The sequence below is a fragment of the Acinonyx jubatus genome, chromosome E3 (genome assembly GCF_027475565.1).
Source record: "Acinonyx jubatus isolate Ajub_Pintada_27869175 chromosome E3, VMU_Ajub_asm_v1.0, whole genome shotgun sequence".
Lineage (NCBI taxonomy): Eukaryota > Metazoa > Chordata > Mammalia > Carnivora > Felidae > Acinonyx > Acinonyx jubatus.
In genome coordinates, this window is record NC_069398.1 from 10913008 (window position 1) to 10932511 (window position 19504).

General features: G+C 43.0%; 1 protein-coding gene and 1 long non-coding RNA gene across 7 annotated transcripts in view; one reads left to right on the forward strand and one right to left on the reverse strand.

The window, feature by feature from the left end:
* Positions 1-12075, forward strand: part of VPS35L (VPS35 endosomal protein sorting factor like) — a 118237-nt gene extending 106162 nt beyond the window's left edge. For 5 of the 6 annotated variants that reach the window (XM_053213381.1, XM_027043142.2, XM_015067202.3 and 2 more), the window contains 3 exons: positions 2902-3020; positions 8857-9003; positions 9505-12075. In XM_053213381.1, the coding sequence (XP_053069356.1) occupies positions 2902-3020; positions 8857-9003; positions 9505-9603 (365 nt within the window). In that variant the 3' untranslated portion in view covers positions 9604-12075. Of the gene's footprint in view, positions 1-2901; positions 3021-8856; positions 9004-9504 lie in introns of those variants that run through there. The other variant, XR_003415260.2, reaches the window with a different exon arrangement.
* The window catches only part of LOC128313652 (uncharacterized), a 38168-nt gene extending 20737 nt beyond the window's left edge, over positions 1-17431 (reverse strand). The window contains exon 1 of the long non-coding RNA XR_008294652.1: positions 15257-17431. This is a non-coding gene — a long non-coding RNA (uncharacterized LOC128313652). The remainder of the gene's footprint in view (positions 1-15256) is intronic.
* Between the last annotated feature and the right edge of the window lie 2073 nt (positions 17432-19504).

Genomic DNA, 19504 nt, shown 5'->3' on the forward strand with positions numbered 1-19504 from the left:
CCTGCATGTTTATTTAATATGCAGATAGTGTGTATCCAGCTAGTTGGAAGACCACAATCCAGGATGCCCCTGTGAAGCCAGTGTAGCCCCTTTGCTCCTCCATGTCACCTGCCAGGCCCTTGAAGCGTTCAGGGTCGTGATCGCAGGGCAAGACAGATGCAGGGATTGTGGGCTATTCTTAGTGGCCACCTGCCAGGGATATCATGTCTCCCTCAGGGGACTCTCGGGGCCACTATACACACTGGTCTGACCAACTTCCTTTTAATTCTCAACTTGGCCCTTTGCTCCCTCCATCATTATCAAGTATGGAAAACTCATCCTGCCCCCTAGCCCCTTTTTCCATTTGTCCAGTGAATTCAAGCTGTGGAGCTTAGCCTGTCCTTGTTAATTCCAGAGTTCCATCCCAAGCCTAGATTTCAGGATCCCATAACCCCTTGTACTGCCCCCTTCTGACATTCAGTACAGGCTTTTCAGTTTGCTGGTCTGCATCTGCTAATGGTCTGTGAGCTCTCTGAGGCAGGAACCAAATCAGCCTTGGCCCCCACTGGGTCCCCAGCTCCTAGCGTGGAATCTGGTGCAGAGCAGACCCTTACCCAGGAGGTGCAGTGTGTGTGTGCACACGTGAGCAGCCTGCTCTGAACACACGCCTGGCCCGCCTGGGGAGTGTTGGCCATGGGCAGTCTTAGACCTTCTCTCTTTTCCAGTGCTGAGCTAATCAGAAAGAGTAGGTTCCAACCCGGAGTAAGACTGAGAATTTATGCCAAGAACTATTCTGGTCCTCAGCAGTGGATATGAGAAATTCCTTCACCAGCTGCAGTTTTGCTGCCCTGCAAAATCAGGTGGTGGTGACTGGCTGAATCACATTCTTTTACAAGAATCACAGTCTGTTACATTCTTTTGAGAGAATAGCTGTCTTCCTCTGAATGGTGGATAGTAGTTGAGACATAGACCCATAAACAGGCAGAATTGGATGAGAGATTGCCTTTGGACAGAGAAGCCGGGGCGCAAGCAGACTTCTGGGGAGCAGTTGTTCATTATTCTTAGACAACAAGTCTGCAATCTGCTCACAAATGGTTTGGCTAGAAAAACCCATTATGTGTGAGTGTGTGTGTGTGTGTGTGTGGAGAGAGCAAGTGAGAGAGCTTGCACACAAGGAGCAAAATGGTGTCAGCTGGTGTTTCGAAGGGAGACAGGCAGGTATTCAATGTACTGCTTTGAAACAGCAACTAGAAATGTACATAAGACATGTCTGAAATTATTTTATCAATTAATTACTACATGCTTATTATCTGTCCCGTTCTCTTTTTTTGTTTATTTGTTTTTGAGAGAGTGAGAGATAGAGCACGAGCAGAGGACAGGCAGGGAGAAAGGGAGACACAGAATCCAACGCAGGTTCCAGGCTCCAAGCTGTCAGCACAGAGCCCAATGCAGGGCTCTAACCCATGGACCTGGAGATCATGACCTGAGCCGAAGTCGGAAACCCAACCGACTGAGCCACCCAGGCGCCTCTGTCCCATTCTCTAAAAGATTCAGACAAATTGAAAGGAAATAATTAAAAATTGGTTCTTAAGCAACTATAAATTAGGAATATACATGGATATATGTATATCTGTGTGCTATATTTATATAAAGGCTCTACTATGGATACTGTTCTGTCACTTTTTAAAAATTAATAGTAGCTTGGGGCATCTGATTGGCTCATTCCATTGAGTGTCCAGCTCTTGACTTCGGCTCAGGTTGTGATCTCATGGTTCACAGGTTCAAGCTCCACGTCCAGCTCTGCACTGACAGTACAGAGCTTCCTTGGGATTCTCTCTCTCCCTCTCTCTGCCCCTCCTCCACTCATGCACTCTCTTTTCAAAATAAATAAACTTAAAAAAAAATAAAAATTAAAATTGATAGTATCTTGTAACTGTTAACTAATAGTATAACATAGTATATGGTAATTAGCAACTATAGATCACATCATTTATTATCCTCCTAGTATTTAATATTGTAACAGAGCATTTAGTTAAAACTCTGTTGATCGACATTTACATTACTTCTCATTTCACCCTTTTAAACAAGTTTACAATGAACATACAATGAACATATGACGAATGCTGCTGTTTACAGCAAAACAACAAACATCACATATGTGCATCTTTGGGCACCTGCTGGATTATTTTCTTTAAAAAAATTTTTTTTTCAATATTTATTCTTGAGAGAGAGAGACAGAGCATGAGCATGAGCAGGGGAGGGGCAGAAAGAGAGGGAGACACAGAATCCGAAGCAGGCTCCAGGCTCTGAGCTGTCAGCACAGAGCCCGACGTGGGGCTCGAACTCATGAACTATGATATTATCACCTGAGCTGAAGTTGGATGCTTAACTGACTGAGCCACCCAGGCACCCCTTGATTATTTTCTTAAAATAAATAAATCCTTTGGAGTGGTCTCTGTAATCAGAGATCTCGACTTTTTTGTACTAAGACTTTACATTAAAAAAAATTGTTAAAATACACATAGTAATAAAGGTTACCATTTTAACTATCATTAAGTGTACAATTCAGTTTTATCAAGTATATTCAATGTTGTGAAGCCATTACCACCGTCCATTTCCAGAATTTTTTCATCATCCCAGCACTCTGTACCCAATACACAGTGACTTCCTGTTCCCTCCCTGTCTCCCCAGCCTGTGCTGACCTCCATTCTACTTCCTTCTGTGGATTTACCTATTCTAATAGCTCGTAAAAGAGGAATCATGCAGTATTTGCCCTTTTGTGTCTGGCACATTTCATTTACAAAGATTTTAGGATTCATCCATGTTTTAACGTGTCAGAATTTCATTCCTTTTTATGATTAAATGATACTCCTTTGAATGGGCATACTACATTTTGCTCACTGCTCTGGTCTGTTTCATCAGTTGACTCCAACGACAGCCTCTATGGGGGAGACACCAAATTTCTGGCTGAAAACAACAAGCTGTGTGAAACGGTGATGGCTCAGATCCTGGAGCATCTGAAAACCTTGGCCAAGGATGAGGTAGGTGCCCTCTGCCTGTCCCCCTGCTGCTGCTTGCTCTGAGTGCACAAGTTTCTAGGGCAAACGTTGGTTCATTCTGGAAAGGAAACTCATTCACGTGAATAGTGTGTTTATGTGCAGACATGATGAGTGCTCCATCCAGGGCTTTTGCTCCTACTTTACTTGGTCACTCTCTGAAATGTTCTGCTTATTTCAGTTGTTTGCCTCTCCCACCAGAATTTAAGCTCCATGGGGACAGGGACCTTGCGCCATGAGTTTTGGAGACCTCCTTGTGCCTGAGGTTAAGTCTCTAGGGTCTGTCACTCACCACAGCATCCCCACACCCTGAGGCTGGCATACACCAAATCCTTGACCACTACATACTGAATAAACAGCCTGTGCTTTGCCTGCGTTTTTTTCATGCCAAGGTACAAGTGCTGTGTTTGTTCTTACTGTACAGAAAAGGAGATGGAGGCTTAGAGAGGTTTCTCCACAGCCCTGGGTTTCCTCTGGTGAATGAATACCAGGGTCCCCACCTACAGACCTCCCAGCTTACAGTAGTAGTTTTTTAACAACTGCATTGCCCTCCTCAACCAAGGCCTTTCTGCTTATCTTGTAAGATAAGCATGTGGTTATTGTCCTCCTATGATGGTAGGTTCTGTTTTTCCAGCCTTTGTTCTACTTAAGTGTGGTGTTGATGACTCTGCATGCATTGTCTCACCTAAACCTCAGGACAGTCGGGTGAGGTGGGAACAGCTGTGCCTTTAAACTTTACAGGCAAGGACAAAATCCTGGAGTGGCAGCCACACGATATGTGGTCAAGGCAGTCTTCTGGAACCCATGTTCTTACCCACAGAATACACCAATGTATCAGATGCTAGATCTTTTACATTTTTAGAGCAGTTTTTCCATGTTCTCCATAAAGTTAGATGCTTAACTGATTTTAATGTTAATTTTCACTTAGTCCAATCTACAGAACTACCTGGTTCCCTTCCCCTGTTAGACCAATCATGACTTCCTTTTTTGCAGCTTCAACCCAAACATGTGGGTGACAGATGGATCCCAGAAGCCCGTCTCAGGTTTGGCCGAGGCAGTTAGTTATTCAGACCGAGGCTCATCTCTGTTACTGTGTTAGGGGGTGGAGGCCGGCAGTACTTGAGGAGTCAGAGCTGACGCCTGACCTTTCTCTGCATTCTGTGGGTCAGCTGGCACTTGAATTTGTTTCTGCCTCCACATGCTCCCGGGGTCTTGCTCTTTACTACTCCAAGCTGTCAGCTTGAAGCTCTGAGCATTTTGGGTTTTTTTATTCCCAACTGTCAAGAGACAACCTGACGGCTCGTTCCGGATTTCATCATGGCAGGCCCTGTTCTTGCCTGTGTCCTGCTCAATTCCCTTTCCCAGACCTAAGGCAGATTTTGGACTGCCTGCTTCCCAGTAGCTTTCCAAGCCTTCCCCTTCCTTCCCTTCATCAGATTCTCTGGTTCCTAGTTTTTGCTGCTGCATCCCCACCCCATCAAATCCTTTGAATACAGAGTAAGATCAAACTGGATTTCAAGTTAAATTATTACTCATTTCCAGGGCTATATAAAACACCACCACTGCCCTTATCCCCCTGCCCCACCAGAAGACCACCAGAATATTACACAGCTGTGGGTGTGCGCATGTGTGACATACATCTGTGTTCTGGGTTCCCATCATCCCCAGGGTGTTCAAGCAGGTGCTAGAGACCGAGGTATTTTTTCTGGACTCCATTCTCCAGCAGCCCCTGCCAAGTTCAGGGCCAGCCTTAGGGTTAGCAGTCCAAGAGGCAGAAGGAAAATACAGAACTGCTGCCCTGGGTCCAGAGTTGGTCACAGCCCTCTCTAGGGAGGGAGTGTACTTTGGGGTGTCCCGCCAACCTGGGGACCCTTCTGGACACAGGGCTACAGAACTCTGGAGAAGTTAACACATTGAGGGCGCCTGGCTGTCTGGGCAAGGGGCAGAATCAGAACCCCAGTTTCTTCAGAGAAACAGGTTTATCAAACCAGTGAGTATTAGAAGAGGCCTTTCTCAAACACTCTTAGGGTTAAAGACCCAGCTTTCCTTTGCACAAATAGGTGGTTTTCAGGCGAGAGCTCTTTCTACCCCACGGAGTGGAGTCCTTCACCTTCAGCTTCCACTTGCTTCACTAGTCAGGTCCCCCTCTGCTCCTCTGCCGTGAAAAATTCTTCTTAGTACCTTTTCCTGATTTTTAAAACCCAGGGCCCTCAGAGCAATGGTATGTGTTTAACAGCTTACACTCAAGAAAAATTTGCCACATGGCTTGAAAATAAATACATTTCTTCAACTTGATGCAACAGGCTGGGTTTAATCACAGGTGGCCACCAACAGCATAAACGACCATAGCCTAGAAAAATCCCAAGCTCACAAAAATAAACCTGAGAACTATATATATATATATAAATATGTAGTTATGTCCGGTCATCATCCTCCCACCTCCCTGCCCCATCATGCAGTTGCAGGTACCTGGTTTCAACTACGATCCACAAGCAAATTATCCTCCTCCTGACATCTCATTAGAAGGCTGGTAGTAGCCTAACACTACATCATTCACCTCATCTCATGTAGGCATTTTATCACCTTACATCCTAAGAGCGAGTACGGTACAATATTTTGAAGACCACATTAACATAACTTTTATTATAGAATTCTACTTTGTTAATTTCTTACTGTGCCTAATTTATAAACTGCCATAGGTATGTATGTATAGGAAAAAGCAGTATATATAAAGCTCAGTACTGTCTGTGGTTCCAGACATTTACTAGGGTGTCTTAGAATGTATACTTGCAGCTAAGGGAGTGGGAGGGGACAGTGCTGTAATTTAACGTTTATGTCTCTTTTTCTCTTGAAGGAGGGAGCATTGATGGTGATAATGACTCTGAATCAGGGTTCTGAGAAAACAGCAAAGTTGGAATTTTTCAAAAGAACGTTTTAACTCCCCATAAATACCAGGGACATTAAATGAAAATGTCCTTCTATATATGCACATTTATTAGAAAAATATGGGTGGATCGAGCTAAAATGGAACAGATCATCCTTTTAACAGTGCAGTGTAAAATTCAGCACAGACAACCGTGTCATGGCAGGATCCCTGGAGATGGGATCCTCTCGAGTCTGGTCTCTGGGAAAAAGGGGTCAGATTCTTCTACCTAGTGGAGAGTGAAGCTTCATGCTGTTGAAAAACCCCAATGCTGATTGATGCCAGTCCTGAGTATCCCATCTCTCGTTGCTGGTAGCAGACCTACTTCCAAAATTGTCCCCTTAATCCACATGGAGTTGGCCATTTTACTCCTGAGTATGAAGTTGTTTATTTGGGTGTGGTGAAGCTGGGAATCATGCCAGACCCATGGAGCTTCCTGGAAATGACATTTCTCATAGGCAAAGAATGAAAAGCTCTTTTCTATTTAAAACCGTGGAGAAGAGGAGGGGGGCTCAAGGCCTGATTTGGTCCTCTCATAATGTGTTTGTGGTTTTCTGGGTCTTTGCTTGTTGGCTGGTATGACTTCTCGTCCCTCAGATCTGTCTCTAATAATTTCACTTTTAAGGGGCTATGCACTTAAACCACATGTCGATTGAGCTTTTTAGGGTAAAATGTTTACTGGGAAGATCCAGAATGGAAAAATAGCCACTTGTTTGATATGGTCTCTCTTGTTTGACTTTAAAAAAAAACCTCTCCCACTTCAATGAAATGTGGTTCAAGGGCCTCTCTCAGGGGTGACTCTTTTAGTTGTATTTGAAATAGACTTTTCTTTTAGCTTCCTCTTGTAAGCAGAAAGGGTGCACTCTTGTAGTCCCAGCATCAGACCAGGGCCAGTTTTAAAAGGCAAGAAGGTTGGGCTGGAACTCAATGAATGGTCATCTCTGCCCAGGTTCCCGGTTGGGGTAGAACTGTATTGTCTCATTAAAGACCCCAAAGCAGGCAGTCAGGAGTTCCCTGTGCCTGCAGGCTTGGGCCCTGCACAGGATGACCCCACTCTTTGACTGTGATGTTGAGTCAGCTCAGCTTCTAGGACTGTCACCTGGTCCAGGCTGTTGCCAAAGCAGTCTCAACGGGGGCTGGGGGTGTCTCTTCCTTGCCATTCAGCCACCGTTACTCAGCTGTGCTGCTCCTTGGTCATTATTTTTTTCCTCCACCAAGATATTTTAAATTCTCACTTGGGAGAGGATGGCAGGAGGGGTCAAGTTGGTTCAGCAGTTAGCAGAGTCCAGGCCCCATGAATATTTGTGAAATGATGGACAGATGCATGATTAGTAGGTTGGTTTTGTCCACCTAGAGTAGTTGACAGAGGCAACTCTTAGCCTCTTCAGAGTCTGGATTCCTAATGTGATGCCAGCACTGAGTCTATGGGAATATCTTATCAGCTGGAGTGGGACAACTGGACCTCTGCGCTGTCATCTGTGAGCAAATTCCCCAAAGCTTTCTGAACTTGGAGGCCTCTACAACAATGGGAGTGGACTGGGTTTCTATTGCAGCCTTCAGAAAATTGGCACAAACTCAACAGCTTAAAACACTCATTATTTCATAGTTTGAGTTGGCGCTGGCTGGATTTTACAAGGTCAAAATCAAGATGTTGACTGACCAGCTTATTTTAGGGTGTTGGCAGACTTGAGTTCCATGCAGTTGTAGGACTGAAGTCCTGTTTCTTTGCTGGCTCTTGGCTAGAGGTTCTTAGCTTCTAGAAGCTGTTTTTTTGGCTTTTGGCCCCTCTTCTTCCCTCTTGAGACCCATTAATGGTGGTCAAATGCTTCTGATCTCCAGTCTCCCTCCTTCTGCCGACTTGTCTCTCAGAAATTTCTCTGTTTAGGGCTCAAGTGATTCAATTGGACCCATCCAGGTAATCTAGGACTCTGTAAAGTCAGTCCATAACTTTACACCTGCTAAGTCCCTTCACCCCAGCACCTAGCATGATGCTTAAATAACCAGGGGTTGGGATTCCTGAGAGACAGTGCTAAACATGTGCTTCATGCAGCTGGTTAGAAGTATGCCTCCCACAAAGATCTGTGTAGGTAACTCTGATGAGCTCTGTAAAGCACAGAGCAGAATACCTGGTCCCCTGTAAGGGCTCCATTCCCATTAGCCGCCAGGGAGCAAAGCAGATAAATGAGGCTCTGGGCCCAGTGATGTTCTGCAGTGTGAGCCAAGGGCATTCAGCAAGGGCCCAGGTCATCAACCGTCCAGGGTCCACTTGGATACATGAGTGAACTTGGCTCCTGTCAGCACCCCCCTATTTATTTGGCTTTCCACATGCCTCTGTTTACCTTTCAGAACTTGTATCTTTTCTCCTAGGACTGTTGTTGCATTTTGGAGATTGACTTTCTTTTTGTCTTGTACCATGCAAAGCTGGGATTCAGGTCTGGTCTCCTTTAACATTTGGGTTAGACTTTTTCTTATTTAGGTACTTGTAATCAGATTAAGAGAGGCTAGATTTGGAATCCAAGTATAGAATGGTTCTTATAAAAGCTGGGCCTGGCTGTTGCTCTTGGGGAGCTGTTGTCATTTGGCCTTTATTTCTGCCCTTTGGTTACTGGATAGTGACTGCACTTTGGGTGGCTTGAGGACCCAACTGAAAGACTTATTTTAGACTTTTCGTTTTCATCTGTACTTGAGTAATAAATGCCCATGGAGGCACAGGGCAAAGGGCTTTAATATGCATCATCTCATTCGGTCCTCACCCTGTGAGCTGGCATTACCTTCCTGTCCTACAGATGAAGGCGGGACTCAGAGATTAAGCAGCCCCTCCAGAAGACCCAAGGTAGAGCTGATGTCCACACCGGGCCCCCGCCTGTGCCCCACCCTGATCTCTCTCTTCTATTTCAGGCCCTGAAGCGCCAGAGCTCGTTGGGCCTTTCCTTCTTTAATAGCATCTTGGCCCACGGGGACCTGCGCAACAACAGACTCAACCAACTCTCTGTCAACCTGTGGCACCTGGCACAGAGGCACGGCTGTGCAGACACCAGGACCATGGTGAGGCTCTGGGAGCATGGGGGTCCTGGTGAGCGACACAAACCCACTGGCCAAAGCACAGCTGGCCTCAATATCACATCAGTGCTCATCTTCCTTTTATTCCCTCTGAATAACAGGGTGCCTGGTGGCTCAGTGAAGCGTTCAGTTTCAGCTCAGGTCATAATCTCATGGTTTGTGACTTTGAGCCTCGCGTCACGCTCTCTGCTCTCAGTGCAGAGCCCCTTCGGATCCTCTGTCCCCCCACCTCTCCCCTGTTCGTGCCCTCTCAAAATGAAAACAAAAAGACATATATAGAAATAGCAGCTATTCCTGGTCATACCAAAATCTGATTTTATAAGCAAATTGTAAACTAAGAAGTTTTACTTTAACACTTTTTTGGTTTCTTTCCCTCCTTTATGCTTCAAAAGACTTTAGCTGTAAGACAGCATCAGCTCACAATACGGTTGATTTGTTGGTGCCTAGCTGAACCAAAGGGATACTGATCTTTCTTTTTCCTCCTAGGTGAAAACTCTGGAATACATCAAGAAACGAAGCAAACACCCAGATATGGGTCATCTGAGCGAGCTGGCCCTCAGGCTCCCTCTGCAAACAAGGACCTAACTCTGGGACTGTGAAGCCAAGTTCAGAAAGACCTGCTTTGCTTTTATTTTTACGCAAATTGGTTTAAGCTTTGGCCTCTACCCAGATGATTGTGACATTGAAGAAGTGGGAAGTGTCAGAGCAAAATCCAATCTTGTTCAGAGTAGGTTTCTTTGCAGAAGTGGCCTTCAGATTGGCATTTATGGAGAAACAGAAGAATCCAAGTAACATCTCTCAGTGTGTCTGGGTTTTTTTTGTTTTTGTTTTTTTTTCAAATAGAAGAAACCTTGAAAAGGAGTCTACTTTTAAAGAGCCACTTTCCATCAAGTCTGGAATTGAATGTTGCCTACCCTGTCATAATTTATGAAAGGTAGATGGCTCAACCTTTATCACAAGCAGCTCAACTGGACTCAGGATATATAGGTATACACCTAGCTGTAGCCAACACCACAGATGCAGGTGTGGTGGCACAGGCGCACAGCGGGACCGCACAGGTGAGGAGGAAGCACATGGTGTGCGCAGGGACCCTCAGTGCATCCACTGGGACTCCCAGGAAGATGGCAGAGTAAGGAGGTTCTGAGCTCAGCTGCTCGCAAAAAACACACCAATGGTGCAGCTATACAAAGTGCAACTCCCTCTGAGAACGACCCAAAGACTAGCCGCACAGCTCTTACACAGCCAAAGGTACAAAGAAAAAACTGCACTGAGAAGGACAGGAGGCAGAGATGCGGCCAGGAGGCAAATCCCTGGTGCAGTGACCCGGAAGAGGGAGGGATATCACCCATAAGCGTGGAGGGTCAGTCCCCTCCCTGAGTACCCCCTACCTTGGTGTATGCACCAGGAAGATGTGCTCCCATGATGTCTAGCTGTGAAAATCTGTGGAGCTTCACTCCAGAAGGTTATAGGAAACTGAGGCTCTACTCTCAAAAGAGCCCACTCAAGAGGCAGCAGATTGAAAAGTGCCTAGGTTATTTACTCAGTTTAGGGCATGTGCTGGAGGGGCAACAATCTGTAAGAATTTTTTCTGGGAATGGAAGACTCCCATCTTTTAGCCTACTTGGACCGAGGCTGGTGGGTGCCAGATGTGACACTTTTCATCTACTTTGCTGGCACCACCACCATGGCCTAGACATTACCCTTTGGACACACCTTCCCAACGGGCACAACCTCTGTACCACGGCACAGGGTGGAGCCATGCCCACCACAGTATTCACTGCAGCTGTGGCCAAACCTCACAGCCAGTCTCACCAGAGGCTAGCCCCACTCCCCAGCACACACAGCCCACACAGGGGACACAGCTAGGGCACCTGATTCTGGTGACCAGGGGAGACAGCACTGCTGCCCCCATAGGACGCCTCCTACATAAGGCCGCTACCTTCCAGAACTGCCGCAGCTGACCTCATACAGAGTCAGACAAAATGAGAGGAGTATGTTCCAAACAAAAGAACCAGAGATAAACCATCTACCTAATAAAAGGGTTCAGAGTAACAGTCATAAAGATGTTCACTGGACTTGAATTCACTTTTACATTTATTTATTTTTGAGAGATAGAATGTGAGCAGGGGAAGGGCAGAGACGGAGACACAGAAATCTGAAGCAGGCTCCAGGCTGTGAGCTGTAAGCACAGAGCCCGATATAGGGCTCGAACCCACAAACCATGAGATCATGACCTGAGCCAAAGTTGGATGCTGAACTGACTGAGCCACCCAGGTCCCCCTACTGGACTTGAGTTCAGGGAGTACTTCAACAAAGAGAAGATAAAAAAAAAAAATCAGACCTGAAGAATACAGTAACAAATGAAATTAGAATTAGAATTACAGAATTAGAAATACAGAATTAGAAGATACAGAAAAATAAATCTGGAGCACAGGGTATTAGAAATCAAGCTGAACAGCAAAAACAAAAAAAAATTTTCAATTTGAGAGAGTATGAGCAGCAGAGGGGCAGAAGGAGAGGGAGACAGAGAATCCTAAGCAGGCTCCACACTGTCAGCACAGAGCCCCATGTGGGGCTCAAACTCACAAACTGAGATCCTGACCTGAGCCAAAGAGTCAGATGCTTAACTAACTGAGCCACCCAGGTGCCCCCCAAAAAATCTTCTTTAAATGACAGATTAAAGGACCTCTGGGACAACATCAAGCATACAATATTTGCATTACAAGCATCCTAGGACAGGAGAGAAGAGAAAAAGGGACAGAAAACTTATCTGAAGAATAGGTGACAACTTTGACAAACTAGGGAAGGAAAAAGACATCCAGGACCAGGAAGCACAGAGAGGCCTAAACAAGATGAATCCAAAGAGATCCACACTAAGACACATACAGATGGCTCCTGTACAACACAAATCTACTTATATGTGTATTTTTATTCTTTATAATACAGTACTATATTTTCTGATTTTATTAATTTTTTCTCTAGCTTTACTGTAAGAATACAGTGTGTAATATATGTAACATAGAAAATGTGTTCATCAGCTCCTTGTTGTCAGTAAGGCATCTGACAGTAGCTATATAAGGCATATATAAGGCTATGTAAGATATAAGGCATCAACAGTAGGCTATTCAGTTTTGGGGGAGTCAAAAGTTACATGCAGATTTTCAACTGCACAGGGAATTGGTGCCCTTAACCCCTGCATTGTTCAAGGGTCAACTGTAATTACAATGTCAAAAATTAAAGAAAACCAGGGCATAGAGTTGATTAGGCATCCAACTCTTGATTCGAGCCCCATGTCAGGCTCCATGCTGACAGTGTGGAGACTGCTTGGGATTATTTACTCTCTCTGCCCCTCCCCCACTTGCCCTCCCTATCTCAAAAATGAAGAAATATTAAAAAAACAAAACAAAAAAAACCTTAAAAGCTCCAAGAGAAAAGCAACTAATAACATACAAAGGAAACCCGCACAATGCTATCAACTGAGTTTTCAGCAGAAACTGTGGGCTAGAAAAGAATGGCATGATCTATTTACAGTACTGAAAGTAAAAAACCTACAGCTGAGAATACCTATCAAGACTATCATTCAGAATAAAAGAGATGTAAAGAGTTTCCTAAACAAAACTTAGAGCCGATCACCACTAAATCAGCCTTAAAAGATTATGTTAAAGGGACTTGTTTAAAAGGACATAACTAGGGGCGCCTGAGTGGCTCTCTGTCGGTTAGGCAACTGACTTCAGCTCAGGTCATGATCTCTCAGTCTGTGAGTTCAAGCCCCAAGTCAGGCTCTGTGCTGACAGCTCGGAGCCTGGAGCCTCCTTCGGATTCTATGTCTTCCTCTCTGCCCCTCCCCTGCTTATGCTCTGTTTCCCTCTCAATAACAAACGTTAAAAAAAAATTTTTTTTTAAATAAAAGGACATAACTAGAAGAAAATTAGTAAAGAAAATATTTCCCTGGTCAAAGTAAACACACAGTAAAGATAGTAAATCAATCACTTATAGGGTTAAAAAACAAAAGTAGTAAAATCTATTATATCTATAATTAGTTAAGGGATACACAAAATAAAAAGATGTAAAATATGAAACCAAATATATCAAATGTGGAAGGGGAGGGCAGTAAAAATGTAATGTTTTAGAATGTGTTCAAACTTAAGTGACCATCAACTTAAAATAGAGTACTATAATACATTGTTATGTAAGAACCTCATGATACTCACCATGAATCTGTAACAGACACACAAAAAATACAAAGGAATCCAAGCATAATACTAAAAATTATCAAACACAAGAGAGCAAGAGAACAGAAAAGGAACAACCAGAAAACAATTAAAAAGGCAGTAAGTACATCTGACCTTAAACAACATGGGTTTGAACTGTTCATGGTTTTCAATAAACACAATACTGTAAATATTTTCTGTTCCTTATGATCTTAATATTTTCTTTTCCCGAACTTAAAGAATACAGTATGTAATACATATACAAAATATGTGTTAATCAACTGTTTATGTTCCCTAGCAAGGCTTCTGGTCAACAGTCAGCTATTAAATTTGGGGGCAGTTGTATGTGGATTTTCAACTGCATGGGGGTCGGCAACTGCGTGTCAGAACAGGAACTTGTTCAAGGGCAAATGTAGGTACTTACCAGTAATTAAATTTTTTTTTAATGTTTCTTTTTGAGAGTGAGTTGGGGAGGGGCAGAAAGAGAGAGGAAGACACAAAATCTGAAGCAGGCTCCAGGCTCTGAGCTGTTGGCAGAGCCTGACGTGGGGCTCAAACCCATGAACCGTGAGATCATGACCTGAGTCGAAGTCTGCTAGTAAGCTCAACCCACTGAGCCACCCAGGCACCCCACTGTAATTACTTTAAATGTAAGTGGACTAGGGGTGCCTGGGTGGCTCAGTTGGCTGAGTGTCTGACTCTTGATTTCAATTCAGTCATGATCCCAGGGTTGTGGGATTGAACCCTATGTCAGGCTCTGCATTGAGCGTGGAGCCTAAGATTCTCACTCTCTCTAGCTCTCTCTCTCTCTCTCTCCCTAAAAAATAAAAAAATGTCAATGGACTAAATGCTCCAATCAAAAGACATAGGGTAACTGAAATAATGATTTAATAAAAAAAAAAGATCCCTCCGTATGATGCCAAGAGACTCACTTCAGGCCACAACACTCCCTTCAGATCACAACAGGTAGCAATCAAAAGAAAAAATTAGAAAACCACAAATACACAGACGCCAAACAACATGGTACTAAACAACAAATGGGTCAATGAAGACACCAAAGAGGAAATTGAAAAATACCTTGAGACAAATAAAAATGACAATACAATGTTCCAAAATCTTTGAGACACACAAAAAGGAGTTCTAACAGGGAAATTTATAGTGATCGAGGGTCTACCTCAAGAAACAAGAAAAATCTAACACAATCTAACCTTAGACCTAAAGGAACCAGAAAAAGAACAATCCCAAAGTTAACTAGAAGGAATGAAATAATGAAGATCAGAGTGGAAACAAATGAAATAGAGACCACAAAAAAAAAAAAAAAAAATGAAATTAAGTGCTGGTTCTTGAAAAAATCGATAAGCCTTTATAGTCCCATCAAGAGAAAAAGAGGACTCAAACATAAAATCAGACATGAAAGAGAAGTTACAATTGACACCACAGAAATACAAAGGATTATTATATATGAGACTACTACAAAAAATTATATGCCAACTGGACAAGCTAGAAGAAATGGACAAATTATTAGGAATGTACAGTCTTCTAAAACTAAATCAAGAATAGACAATCTGAACAAAATAATTACTAGTTATAAAACTTAGTAATCAAAAAGCTCCTGGGTGGCTTAGCTGGATAAGCGTATTGACAGCACAGAGCCTGTCTGGGATTCTCTCTCTCCCCCTCTCTGCCCCTCCCTCACTTGTGCTCTCTCACTCTCTCAAAAAAACAAAAACCAAACCAAACCTCCCAACAAACAAAAGTCCAGGATCTAATGGCCTCACAGGTGAAGCCAAACATATAAAAAGTTAACACCTATCCTTTTCAATTACTGTAAAAAATTAAAGAGGAACTGCCAAATTCTTTTTATGAGGCCAGCATTACTGATACCAAAACCAGATGAAGACACTACAGGAAAAAAAAAAAAAAAAGGTAATTATAGGCCAAAATTATCCCTAATTAACACCAATGCAAAAATCCTCAACAAAATATTAGCAAACCAAATTGAACAAAACACTAAAAGGATTACTCACCAAGATCAAAAAGGATTTATTCCAGGGATACAAGGATAGTTCAGTATCTGCAAATCAATGTGATGATACACATTAACAAAATGAAGGATTCAAAATCATGGTCTCAATAAATACAGGAAAAAACATATGACAAAACTCAACACCTGTTCATGGTAACAACTCTCAACAAAGTGGGTATATATGCTTCAACATAATAAAAGCCCAAACCCACAGCTAACCTCATACCCAATAATGAAAAGCTGAAGGCTTTTCCTCTAAGATCAGGAACAGGACACGGACATCTGCTCTCACCGTGTTTACTCAACACAGTACAGAAATCTGAGCCATAATGATCATATAATAAATAAAAGACATCCAAATTGGTAAGCAAGAAATAGAACCGTCACTATTTGTAGACGACATACTATTCTATATAGAAAATTCTAAAGACCAAAAATACCATTCTAATAAATGAATTCAGTAAAAGCTGAAGGATACAAAATCAATATACAGAAATCTGCTGCCTTTCTATAAACTAATAATGACCTAGCAAGAAGATAAATTAAAAACACTGTTTATAAATGCTTTAAAAATAGAACAGGGCAGAAGAGACTCTCCACAGCTAAATGTAGATTAGAGTCCACACCGAAGAGGACAGGAAAGGTAGAGACCTGGTTGGAAGCTAAATGGACCACAAGACCATTCATGCGAGGGAGGGATGCCCCAGATATGGAGAGGGACAAGAAACAGACCCTCACACCAGGCACCCCAGGCACAGGAGCCCATACAGGGAAGATGAATCCCATAACATTTAGCTTTGAAAATCAAAATAGCCTAATTTCACTAGTTCTTAGAATCAGTCTGAACTTTAAATATCAGAGGGCTCAGCTCTGGGAGAGGACAATAGTCAACTGACTCCTTGCCACTAAATAGCACAACAAACAGCCCTGTGGAGATACAACATAGAAGCAGCAGTCTGAAAAATACCTGGGTGTACGGGAGGGAGACTCGTTTACTAACCTCAGAGCATGTTCTGAAGGCGCAGGGCAGGGATTCTTGGGAGAGTCCTTCAAGAACAAAGGAACTGGTGAATGCTATTTCCCTCCTCCACCCCCCAGCCTAGATACAGGGACAGCTGCAGGAACCAGCAGAGTACAACACTCTCCAGCTGGCTTGATAACAACATGCACCCCATCCCCACACTTCTGTGGATCTGCCCCCTCCAACCCAGAGGCCTCGGCAGGGATTTTGGGTGGCCACAGGTCCCCTCCCAAGTGCACCCCCACATCCTCCTGTGGACTTGCTCCCTCCAGGGCACCCTTGGCCAGAGCCCATCCAAAGCAGTGAGCGTTACAAGCCTGACAATGTGCATGCAGCCCAGACAGGGAACAGCATTACTCCTGCCCCAGGGAAAGGAGAAGATAACCACACACACCACTCTGACTATGGTCCCAGCAACGGGCTGGGAACAGATATTTGGTTGGACTGCAGGCCCTAACCACCAACAGAAGCTTCTTGGGACAACACAAGGAAACTGCCCAGTAGTTCGGTGCTACTGCATCTCTGGCAAACACCTGGTCTGACTCGACTCAAGCCAGATGCGGCCCCAGACTGGCCCACTGACAACTCAGGGACCAAACCCTGCCCACAACAGGCATCATTGCAGATGACCGGACTGAAGCCACTATAAAAGGGCACTCACAACATACACAGCAGACATCCCCTAAAGCACACAGTTCTGGTAAACAGGGGAAACTGCACTGCAGGGACCACAGGACCTCTTCTTCATAAGACCATAACTTTCAAGAGCAGGAGAGGTAGCTGACTCTCTTAATACCAAGAAACAGGCACAGAGAGACAAAATGAGATACAGGAATATACCACAAATGAACAGGACAAAATCGTAACAAGAGAGCTAAACTAAATGGAACAAAATAGTATATATTCCTGATGAAGAATTTAAAGTAATGGTCATAAAGATACTCACAGGATTGGAGAAAAGAGTGGAGGACCTTAGTGAGACCCTTAACAAAGAGATAGAAAACATAAAAAGAACCAATCTGAGATAAAGAACTCAGTATGTGAAATTAATAATATAGTAGATGGAATAAACAGTGGACTAGAGGAAGAAGAATGGATCAATGACCTGTAGGACAGACTAATAGAAAACAATCAAGCTGAACAGAGAGAGGAAAAAAACAACCAAAAATGAAGATAGGGGAACTCAGCAATACCATCAGAATAATAACATCCACATTACAGGAATTCCAGAAGGAGAAGAAACAGAAAAAGGTGCAGAAAATTTATCTGAAGAAATAAACCTCCCAAATCTGGGGACAGAAACAAATATCCAGATCCAGGAGGCACACAGAGCCCCCAACAAAATCAATCTAAGGAGGTCCACACCAAGACACATATTAATTAAAATGCCAAAAGTAGTAATAAAGACAGCATTTTAAAAGCTACAAGACAAAACAGACAAGCAAACAGTTACATACAAGGGAAACCCCTTGAGGTGATTTTTCAGCAGAAATTCTGCAGGCCAGACGGAGTGGCATGATATTGTTCAAAGTGCTGAAAGGAAAAAACCTGCAGCCCAAAATACTCCTTCCAACAAGGCTAGTATTCAGAATAGAAGGAGAGAGAAAGAGTTTCCCAAACAAAGGAATTCATGATCACTAAACCAGTCATACAAGAAATGTTAAAGGGGACTCTCTGAGTAGAAAGAAAATAAATAGGAATAAGAAAAGCAGCAAGGATAAAAGTAGTAAAATTAAGTGTATCTATAAAAATCAGTCAAGCGATTCACAAAATAAAAGGATGTAAAATATGACACCATATACTTTAAATGTGGGAGGGGAGAAGAGTAAAGAATGGATTCAAACTTAAGTGATCATCAACTTAATATAGACTGATGTAAACATAAGATGTTATATACAAGGGGGCACCTGGGTGGCTCAGCTGGTTAAGCAGCTGACTCTTGGTTTCAGCTCAGGTGAAGATCTCATGGTTCGTAGGTTCCAGCCCCACCCTGGGCTCTGTGCTGACAGTGCAGAGCCTGCTTGGGATTCTCTCACTCTGCCCCTCCCCAACTTGCACTGTCTCTCTCAAAATAAATAAACTTTAAAAATTAAAAAAAAAAAAAGATGTTATATACAAACCTAATGGTAACCACAAATCAAAACCAGTAACAGACCGGCAAAAATAAAGGAATCCAAGTACATCACTAAAGAAAGCCAGCAAAGAGTGAAAACAGAGCAAAAGAAGAAAGGAACAGAGAAGAACTACAAAACAACCATAAAACAGGTAACAAAATGGCAATAAGGACATACCTATCAATAATTACTTTGAATGTAAGCAGCCCAAGTGTCCATCAAAAGATGAAGGGATAAAGATGTGACACACACATACACACACACACTGGAATATTATTAAGCCACAAAAAGGAAGAAAATTTTGCCATTTGCAACAACATGGATGGATCTAGAGAGTATAATGCCAAGTGAAGTGAAGTCAGAGAAAAATACCATAGGCTTGCACTCAGATGTGGAATTTAAGAAACAAATGAACAAAGAAAAAAAAAAGACTAAGAAACAGACTCTTAACTATAGAGAACTGATAGTTATCAGAGAGGAGGGAGGGGGATGGGTAGAAACAGGTGAAGGGGATTAAGAGTACAGGTGAGCACTGAGTAGAGAATTACTGAATCAGTACAGCGTACACCTGAACTAACATAACACTATGTTATCCAGCATAACACTATATTGGAACTTATAAACAAAAAAATAAATAACCCAGGAATACATTTAACCAAGAAGGTGAAAACTCTACTGATTTATAAGACACTGATAGAAGAAACTGAAAAGGATGTAAATAAATGGAAAAGACATACCACACTCATAGTTTGGAAGAATACTATTAAACTGTCCATACTGCCCCAAGCAATCTACAGGTTCAATGCAATCCTATCAAAATACCAACAGCTTTTCCACAGAACTAGAAGAAATTACCCTGAAATTTGTGTGGACCCACAAAAGACCCCAAATAGCCCTAGCAAACTTGGGATAGAAAAACAAAGCTGGAAGTAGCACAATCCCGGATTTCAAACTATACTACAAAGCAATGGTAATCAAAACAGAACAGTACTGTCACAAAAACTTTAGACACACAGATCAACAGAACAGAGAGTCCAGAAATAAACCCACACCTCTATGGTCAATTAATCTAGGACAAAGGATCCAAGGATCTAACAATGGGGGAAGACAGTCT